The sequence below is a fragment of the Pteropus vampyrus genome, unplaced genomic scaffold (assembly GCF_000151845.1).
Source record: "Pteropus vampyrus isolate Shadow unplaced genomic scaffold, Pvam_2.0 Scaffold239, whole genome shotgun sequence".
Lineage (NCBI taxonomy): Eukaryota > Metazoa > Chordata > Mammalia > Chiroptera > Pteropodidae > Pteropus > Pteropus vampyrus.
The window spans coordinates 899,568-909,802 of NW_011889020.1; the positions used below are offsets into that span (position 1 = coordinate 899,568).

General features: G+C 55.7%; 1 protein-coding gene and 1 pseudogene across 1 annotated transcript in view; one reads left to right on the forward strand and one right to left on the reverse strand.

Annotated features, from left to right (window-relative positions):
* The window catches only part of GMEB2 (glucocorticoid modulatory element binding protein 2), a 24,567-nt gene extending 14,338 nt beyond the window's left edge, over nt 1–10,229 (reverse strand). The window contains exons 1-2 of the mRNA XM_011374066.2: nt 8,790–10,229; nt 3,942–4,130 (exon numbers count right to left, since the gene is read on the reverse strand). Of these exons, the coding sequence (XP_011372368.1) occupies nt 3,942–4,072 (131 nt within the window). The 5' untranslated portion in view covers nt 4,073–4,130; nt 8,790–10,229. The remainder of the gene's footprint in view (nt 1–3,941; nt 4,131–8,789) is intronic.
* LOC111728949 lies at nt 7,569–7,687 on the forward strand (annotated as a pseudogene).
* Nucleotides 10,230–10,235: the final 6 nt, after the last annotated feature.

Sequence of the window (10,235 nt, forward strand, 5' to 3'; positions counted from 1 at the left end):
CAGACAGCCCCAGGGGTCTGGCCCTCGCTCGGCAGGTCTGTGAGGCCCACTCCATGGTGACACCATCGCTCGGTCCCTCTCAGCAGGTGTCTGTCCCAGTGGGCCTGCCACGCAGGGAGCTCAGGGCTGGGCCCAGGCGTGGGGTTATGGTGAAGCCCAGGTTGCACAGGGGACCCAGGAAGAGGAGGGACCCAGGCAAGGCGACGTGAGCCTGCCTGAGCCTGAGGGCCGGCACCCAAGCAGCAGCGGGGACGGCAAGGCTCAGGGGAGAGGCTGCCCCGGCAACAGTGTGCCAGGTGCACTGGCTATGGGACACCGGGACCTGCGGGGCCCCTGGGGAGCATCCCGAGGGCTGGCGGGTAGGGGCAGAAGCAGCAGCAAACGCGAAGGCTCGGAGGGAGGGTCAGGGTGGAGGAGCCCACAGAGAAGACAGCGGGGCACCCAACAGGGACCCCTGGGGCGCCGGGTCTGAGGCTTTTCCCCTCCTCCTCCCCCCACAGGGCCGTACCTGCACTGTGCCCCCAGGCCATCTGTCCCAACCAGCCTCCTGCCCTGGGTGGAGGTCAGGACGCTGCCCTGGCACAGCGCCCCCTCCACGTCCCCAAGGCCTTTCTCGCCTCCAAGCGGCTCAGAAATGAGCACTGGCCAGAAACGCCAGGGGCAGACACGAGGGCACACGACGGCCACTTCCCTAAGGCACACGTTGGTGGGACTGCTGGCCACCCACAAAACACCACTCCTCCGTCCCCAGCCGCCGGCGTGCCCATTGCCACGGCAGCATGCTGGGCGCAGGCAGCCCAGGGGCTTCGGACCAGGGCCGCCCCAGACATCCGGCCAGAGGCTGCGCCCACAGTCTCTTCTTAAGCGCGCAGCGAGGGGAGCTCTCGGCCCCCAGCAGGCAGGGAGACAGCAGAACTGCCCACGGGGGGCCTCCAGGTCGTGGACAAGGAGCCTGCGCCAGCAGCCCGCTGCATGTCTCCTTTCCCTTGGACCTGGTCCGTGACCGCGGCATGCAGCCAGGCCCCCGGAGCCAGCCTTGCTGCCCCACACCTGCTGTGGACGCTTCTGCCATAGAGACACCAGGCAAGTGTCCCGGGAGGTGGGAGGCACATACAAAGCACCCGCGGCCACCCTAGCTCGTGCCCTAGGCAGCCTGGCGAGGGCCCGCAGACCGCCTGCTGGGCTAGCCCACGAGTCCGAGGCAGGCCAAGCACACGTTGCTCGGGGCTCTCAGTTCAAGGTGGTTAAAAGCAAGTGTCACTGCCATAGAAGCTCCGGAAGCAAGCATGCTACCACATCGTCCTGGGAGGCGGCCAGGCGCCGGTCAGCAGGGCAGCTGGAGCGGCAGCAGCTGTCACAGGCAGGAAAAGGGACCCTGGCTGTGCGGGGAAGAACCACCAGCCCGAGTGTAAGCCAGGGCTACAGAGAAGGGGAAAGCCCGGGACCTAGGGCTTCCTCAGGGCTCAGGCAGAAAGCAGAAGGTGTCCCCTGGCTTGGCGAGGGGCAGGCGCTGACGGGCGAGGAGAGGGAGACCGCCACCCCGTGGTGTGCAGAGCTATAGGGAGCATGGGAGTCAAACTGGTCTGTGCCTAGTCCCTCCGGGCAAAAGATTTTCAAGACAAGAAACGGCCTCAGGATAAAAACCAAATCAAGATCCTCAGGTTTCAGGCCAGCCTGGCCAACGCACTGAGCCCCCAGGGTGCAGCCCTGTAGCAGCCTGTGCCCGGAGCAGAGAAGGGCCCCCCAAAGCGCTGTGATGACAAAGGTGCAGGTTGCTAACCAGGGCATCTCATCTGAGTGACTGGAGGGGAGCGGTGGGGGCGGCAAAGGCTCTGGCCCAATGTTCCATGAGCCTTGGAGCTTTCTGCGTCTGCGCCGTGTCTAACAAGCTCTAAAGAAAGAAGCGCTCGCACGTCACGTGCACACAGGACGACCGGAAGGGTCTCTGCGCAGGGATCAGCTGTAATAGCTTCTGCGTACTAGGGATACAGTCTGCTTTTAGTTTCTAATCTTCCATCACTTACATTCTGTAATAACAGATCCTCGTTTTCAACTTTAAAAAACCTTCTGTAAACTTTCCAGCAAAATGGCAAACTAAGTGTGGGATGATGTGACAACTGACCCAATGGATGCCCCAAGCCCCTGAACCCAGAGACCTGGGAGCACCAGGTGCCTCTGGAACAGGTGTGAGAGGGGTCAGAAGACTTGGCTGAAAGCTGGGAGTGAGCAGCTCCCCCCAGATGCCCCGCCCTGCTCATGCAGTCCCTGTCCCCAGCCCCGCCCCACAGAGGAAAAGCTGCCCTGCCCACAGGACCCCGAGCACAACTGCAGCAGGCAGCGTCCTCACGGGGAGGGGCACAGACAGCCCAAGCCTGCTGGACAAAGAGACACGTCCTGCCCAGGCCCAGCTCCCAAGACACCAACAGCAGGAGCTTGCCCTCCGGGAAAGGGTGGGAGCCAGGCTGTGGGCTGAACTGGCCCCAGTACACCGAAGCCCGGATCCCCAGTGTGACTGCACCTGCAGATGGGGTCGCTAGCAGAGCAGGGTGAAATGAGGTCATGAGGACAGGCCCCGCTCTGGCAAGACTGTGGCCTTAAAAGACGAGGATGAGAGCTCGCTCTCCCCGCCAAGTGAGGACCCGGAGGGGTGGTGGCCCCTGCCAGCCCAGAAGTGCTCACTAGGACCCAGCCTGGCAGACCCTGACCCCGACTCCAGCCAGAACTGAGAGAAATCAAGTATGTCCAGTGAAAGCCGCCTGCCTGTGGCACGCTACGGCAGCCCACGTCAACAAGACAGGTGTCTTCCGGGGTCTGGCCGGCCCAGACAGACCCCGTGACACTGACAGGGCTGAGTCGGTCACCCCGCAGGGACCCCCACCCTGCCGGCCGGGCCCACGGGGCCGGAGTGCCTCACGGCAGCGGCAGCATGGGAGCCCCTCGCAGCGCCCAGGGCACCAGGTGGGCGCAGTCTGTGGATGGCAGGCCAGCCCCAGCCCACGGGCGTCAGAGGGCACTGCGGAGCATGTGGGCGGGGGACGCTGGTGTCAGTGTCTGGAACCCTGGCCACAGAGGCACACATACGAGGCTCAGAGAAGAACCGAGCTAGGAAAATCCAATTAGAAGGTGCTGCGTGTCCCCAGCTCGGTCATGTGCCGTCAGTGAAGCAGGTGACGAAACCAGAAACTGAACAAAGAGCCCACATCCTGCACGCTGCCTGCAGGCGGGCGGGTGGAGCACGGCCCAGAGCAGAGCATGGCACAGTAGTGAGGACAAGTCCCCAGGCCGGGCACGCCACGTGGCAGCTGCCAGCAGGCTGTGCAAAGCACTGAGAACCCAGGGTCCTGTGGGCCAGGCCCTGGTCAAGCACCTTCCTCCAAAGTCCTATCGAGACAGGGAAAAGGCCGCAGCTCAGCTCTGCAGAGGCGACAAGCGGAGGTCATTCTGAACAGGCCACCCAGATGACTGAGCAAAGACACCCGGCAGGGAGGCCTGCCTCAGCCACCGCCCCCCCGGGCAGTCCTCCCTGAGAGCACAGAGGCGGCAGGCAGTGCAGGGCGGGGCCGCTCTGCCACCACACGGCAGGCCCGTCTATGGAGATGGCAAGAGGGGGCCAGCAGTGAGCTCGAGTGCCAGCTGCCAACTGAGAGTCTACTTGGCCGTCCCCACGAGCCGTGTCACATCACTGGCTCTTCGACTCCATGTGAAAACACAGTCCCAATCGTCTGTGCCCACATCTGACCAGAAGAGAAACCACCAGGTACTTCCAGCAGCGGACTGCAGTGACGCGGGGACAAGGGCAGACGAGCCTTTGCTGCGATGCCCCACCTGCTCCACCTGCTCCCTGGAGTCCGCGTGCAGGAAAGGTAACCAAGACGCGCCTGAAGCCCCCACGCGGCCCGCCGCCTGCCAGGCCCGGCCCCGAGGGCAGAGCCCACCCTCACCCGTGAGCAGCCAGGTTGGTGGTCACCAGCACCGTCTTCACCTCCTCCACACCGCTGCCGTCCACCGCGGTGTCAGGCGTCGTCACCACCACCACCTCCTCCATGTGCACACTCACGTCCGGGGTCGCCATGCTTCAGCGGAAGAGGACGCCCAGGACAAAGAGCGTCACTCCACGAGGGTTCCAAGTCCTGGAGGGCACAACAAGGCAGGGCACAGGGTTAAAGTAGGTGCTCACGTCTGCACAGCATCTTTAAGTATCGCCAAAGATCCGTCCTTCGGTCCCAGCACACGAAATGACAGCAGAAGGGCTGTGCCCAGGAGGCTGCTCTGGCAAGGACGTGGTGAGCACTACCATCGTCCCGCTGCAAGAGCTAAGGTCCCCGAGGAACCAGGCGCCTGAGACCTCAGTGGCCACGGCAGGGACATGGAAGGAGGCCAGAGTCCCAGCAGACCCCCTGCAGCTGGGTTTCCCTTGTCACTCGTCCCTCTGCGTCCCCTGGCCAGAACTGAGAAGCAGCCGCATCCCAGAGCTGTGCACAGGAAGCGCTCGTAAACAAATCCTGCCCCTGGTCTGGGGAAACGGAGGGAAACCCACACAGCCACTCCGGGAAAAGCATCTGGACGTTTCTCAGAAAGTTATACGCTTATTGTGGGCTCCAACTATCCCACTCCTAAGTATTTGCCCAAGAGAAACGGAAACATGTTTACTCAAAACACCTGCACACACATTTAAACGACAGCTTTATTTTCAATTGTCAAAAACTGGAAACAATGCAAAAGATATTCGGCGGATGAACAGACAAGCAAACTATGGTCCATCCATAGGACAGAGTACAACTCAGAGATTCAAAAAACACCTGGGTGAACGTCCAGGGAACCATGCCGAGAGCATCCATTTATACGAGGTTTTGCAAAAGACGAACCACAGTGATGGAGAAAAGTCAGCGGCTGCCGGGGCGGGAGAAGGGTGTACCCGAGAAAGGCGACCGGGGTGGGCGGGGCGGGCCCGTTCTGTGTGCTGATTGTGGGGGCAGGCACGCAAATGTACACATGTTAAAACTCAAACAACTGTACACCAAAAAAAACACGAGAGTTTATTTTATCTTTTGCAAATCTTTTTTAAAAATTAAATTGGCACCAAAAGAAAAAAAACAAAACACGCCACTGCACTCTCATAGAAGTGGTCGGTTAGCGTTCCGATGAGGGCTCCAAGACTGCTTGCCAGGGTATGGGGACAGTCCCTTCACAAGCGGTGCTGGGAAATGCGTGTCCACGTGTAAAACAACACAGCTGGCTTCTTACCTCACACCACATACAAACATCAACAGAAAATGATCGCAGACCTAAACGTGAGAGCCAGTACTGTAAAACTCTAAGAGGAGAAAATCTTCATGACCTTGGACTAGACAATGATTTCTTCGCCATCCCACAAAAAACAGAGGCAACGAAAGAAAAAATAGATGAATGAGACTCCATTAAAATCAAAGACTACTGTGCATCAAAGGACACTCTCAAGGGAGTGAAAAGGCAACCTTCACAGTGGAAGAAAATATGTGCAAAGCGTCTGCCTGGTAAGACATAAACATCCAGAATATAAAAAGAACTCTTATAACTCAACAACAAAAAAAGACCCAATTTAAAACATGGGCAAAGGACATAGAATAGACAGTTCTCCAAAGAAGACATACAAATAGCCAATAAGCCCACGAGAAGATACTCAACATCGCTGATCATTAGAGAAATGCAAATTAAAACTGTGAGATACCACTTCACACCCATGCAGAGGGTTAAAAAAAAAACACAAAAAAAACAGAAAATAAGTGTTATCCAGACGTGGAGAAACTAGGACACTGTGTGCTGCTGGCAGACAAGTTAAACGGAGCAGCACTGTGGGAAGCGGCTGGGGCCCCTCAGAGAAGCCAACACGGACACCCCGCAGGACCTGGCGACCCACCTCTAGGAGTACATGGCCACAAGGCGTGAGAGCAGGACCAGCACAGATCCGCACAGCCACGCGACGCGGTCCACACAGACGAGAGCAAGCGGCTGCACACAATGCACCACGCACGACGGAGGGTCATTCAGCCTTCGAAAGGAAGGGATGCCAACCCATGCTGCAGCACAGACGGACCTGGAGACCAGTACGCTCAATAAAATAAGGCAGACGTAAAGGGACAGATACTGTATGGTCCCACATGTGCGAATAACGGGAACACGAACAGTCCGATTCTGCAGACAGGAAGGAGAACAGAGGCGACCAGGGCCATGGAGGGAGTGGCGAGTGCGTGTTTGATGGGGACGAGGGTCAGTCCAGGAGACAGGAAGGCTCAGAGGATGGCGGTGGCTGCACAGCATCTGCACAGCATCGTGAATGTGCGGAGCGGCACTGAGCCACACACCTCAAGATAGTTAAAATGGTAAACTTTATGTTATGTATATTTTGCCACAATTAAAGAAAAAACTGTTTTAATGCTATTAGCAGAGAATGACTAATTAGGACTAGATACAGACTAGAAAGTAGAGAAGATAAAAACTTGCTAACAAAGAAACATTTTCAGAACTTCGTTTTTATCATACTTATCAGTGTGCAAATGACGTCAGCTGCCCAGCACTGGAGGGAACAGTGAGCTGTCCAAGGCAGGGCGGGGCCCCCCCAGAGGGAGGGAGCCCAGACCGTACTCGACGGGGGTGGAAGCTGTGCAGGCATCCACCCCCCACCCCGGCGCCCAGCATCTTCACAGTAACCAGCCTTCCGAGCCACACTGACCAGCCCCGATTCAGGGAACGACTACAAAGCGCGGCCTCCGGGGCGGAATCCCCGCCAGCTCGCACTCCACACTCCAGCCACCTCACATAGCACCCGAACTCCGCAGCAACCGCTGCTGGAGGGAGACAAGGCCAAGGACCCCGCGGCCAAGACTCAGTAGAACCTGTGGGCCGACTCCTTCCTAGCTCGAAATGGGTCCCCAGACAACCCCTGGAGAAAGGGCCACAGGCAAGACAAATGGGAGACGAGAAAGGGCCATGATGTCCCTGGCCACTCATCGAAAATGACAGCACTCTTATCACTTACCCTTGACCCAGAAATGCAAGGGACCAAGAGACACGGGTGAGCTGAAGAGGGGATGGTGGTTAAACACGGCCAGGAAAGCAGGAATGCGTGCTTGCCAAGGAAGAGGCGAGGAGAACGCAGAAGAGACCGGCAGCCCCTGGTGTCCCCGTGGGAGCAGTGAGGGCCCTGCCGCCCACGGGGAGGGCCTGGGGAGACGCGGACGGGCCTGGGCGTGGAGGGCCGGGGACAGCTGGGGTCAGGACGCTCGGCCGGGAAACGCGCAGCAAGCTCAGCACGGAGAACTCGGGCCAGGTGCCGCACACCAGACGGGAGAGCTGCGCCTGGACGCGAGGGACAAGAACGCCGTCCCCCTGCCTTCGGAGGACATGGGGGACGAGTGAGGGGGGAAAAGCAGTGGAGAAGAGCAGGGGAAACTCAGATTTAAAAACCTCGGTGCTGGAGGCCCAACAAATAGAAACATCTCTAGGATGTGGTTCCAGAGTGGAGCGGTGAGCACGTCTGCTTCACACGCAGAAGGTCCGGGGTTCGCGCCCCAGCAGAGCCACAGTCCATAGTCTACGGCCAAGCCACCCTGAACGAGTCCGATCCCTTCCGATCTCGGAAGCTAAGCAGGGTCGGGCCTGGTTAGTACTTGGATGGGAGACCATCTAGGAAGACCAGGTGCTGGGGGCATTAATAATAATAATAAGAAACCTCAGAACATTCTCAGAGGAGCTATTTACTCCTACTCCAGCTGAGACCTGGCAACCACTTGGACGCCTACACAGGGTGGGGCCGCCACCTGTGCCAGAGTCACCAGGGTCTCCAAGGCTGTCTTCAGATGCTTTTTAGCCATAAAAGCTGCAATGATGAATTCGCTGACATTGACATACTGCATATTTCTAAAATATAAGTTTTGTGTTCTAGATTAAGGCTTTGAATCAAAGAGCTGCAAGCGAACACCAACAGTTCCCTCTAAAACCACGAACACAGTTCTGACCCACGGTGCTGAGCTCACAGGGGCCAGCTGCCTCACCGAGGTTCCTGCACTTTCGGTGGGGCTCTGCAGGGGCCACAAAAGTCCCACTTCAACTCAAAGCTGCAGAAAGGCAGGAAGTCACCCTGAAAGCCCTGTCCTCACCAAAAACTGAGTCCTGCCCCTCCAACGACAACTGTGTCATGTTTTCAAAACGACTCATACCAAAGTTATTTCACAGAAAATACAGTGAAGTTTAGATGCATCATCTTCATGATGGAGCCAAGACCCAAGCCCAGGTCTGATCCCAAAGCCTGGGTTCCTTACCAGTGCAGACTGAGCCCAATTAATTTAGAGGTTAGTAAGATATGAGGAAATATTTTTTAAAAAGCTTTCTTGGGCATAAACATACAAAAATAAGAAAAATGTTAGTATGAGGTCAGTTGTTTCAATTCAGAACCAGCTTTCCACATCTTCTTCAAGATCGCAAATATTTTCCTCTTGTGGACAAAAACAGGGTGCAGAAAGTGACCTCATAGAGGTCAGATCGTCAATCCCCACCTGGGCAGGTCGAGATGGGTGGTCAGGCCCAGGCCTGTCACTTCTTCAGGTAAAGGCTTCTCTCGCCTTCAGGAAGCCTGTCCACTGTTTCTGTGCAGCCAAGCTATCACCCCTTTGAAATGCCCCCTCCACGCCCCTCCTTCTAAAGTGAGACCACCCGCAAGACCCCTCCTTCTCTAGCGTGAGAGCCACAATCCTAAGGGTCCAGTAACCCCATCCCCACCCTGCTTCCTCCCATCTCCATGTGACAGTACTTACGTCCCTTCCTTAATTCCAAATGCAAAAAAAATGACAGAAAACTGTCATTTCTGGGAAGCATTTTTCTCTGTCTGGAAATCTTGTTTTCAGTCGTATCCTCTGCTTAGCTCAAATTATTATAAAAATTTTCTACAGGTTTGGCTGTTCTTACATCAGCACTGTAATAATAAGACCACTAGAAACACAGTGGAGATCGCATGTCAGTGGCCCACACCATTTCTTTGAGCCTCACAGTGTTTCAATATTTTTAATTAGTTGCCAACTTTTTCAAATTTTACAAGGTTCACATTAAAAAATGTTCGGATTTCCAGCTTCTCTTGAAAAATGTCAGAAGAGGCAAGTCCTGGAGGTGGCCCTCCTAGTCCTGCCTTTCCCCAAGAATCTGTGTCCCCGCCTGAGGGGGATCAGAGGTGCACCAGCTCTCCACCCAGCCAGGCTGCACCCAGCACCTTCGGGTGCAGCCCCCCACACAGAGGAATCTGTCTGGCGGCTCTGAAGATATCTGAGCAGCCTGCCCTTCCAGCTCAGGCATGAAACGGCTTATTGTTTTAAGGCCTAGGCTTGACAAGTTTTATGTGTTCTAAATTCACGGACACAGTTACATGTTTGCGCACATACATACAAATTCCTCCCTGTCCAGTATCTTCCCACAATTTTTAAGGTATACCCTATGAAGAAATAATTTCTGAACCAGCACTCTACTTATCTTGTTATATTCGGCGTTAACTTAATCCGTTTCAATTTTACCCGTAGTAAGACTGTGTTCTGTACTGTTGGTAGGAATGTCAGTCGCTGGAGCTACTACGCAAAACAGTATGGAGATTCCTCAAAAGACCAAAGATAAAACTGCCATGTGACCCTGCAACTCACTTCTGGGCATTTATTTACCCAAAGAAAATGAAATGAGGATCTCTGAGACAGCCGTACCCCATGTTCACTGCAGCATGATTCACAAAAGCCCGCAATACAGAAGCCATGTAAATCAACGGCTGAGTGGATAGCAATATGGTATATACATGCTGTGGGAGTTCAAAAAGGAAAATCTGCCATTTGTGACCATGTGGATGAACCTGGAGGACACTATGCTAAGTGAAATGAGGCAGACACAGGACAAATACATGACTCCACTCACATAAGGAATCTGAAATAGTCAGAGAAACAGTGGAATGGTGGCTGCGGGTGGCGTTAGTCAAACGGTAGTTTCGGTTGTGCGGGCTGAGTGTGCCCTTGAGGCCTGCAGCACAGCGCCGGGACACTCCGAAGCTTGCGGAGAGGGCAGCTCTGACCGTGTTTTTATCACAAAATAATAAGAGGGTGGGAGGAAACTTCTGGAGGTGATGGACATGATTACGGCCTACACTGTAATGGCTTCCCGTGCACGCTTATCTCCGAACTCAACGTGTATACATCAATTAAGTGCAGCTTTTTATGTGCAAAAAAAAGACT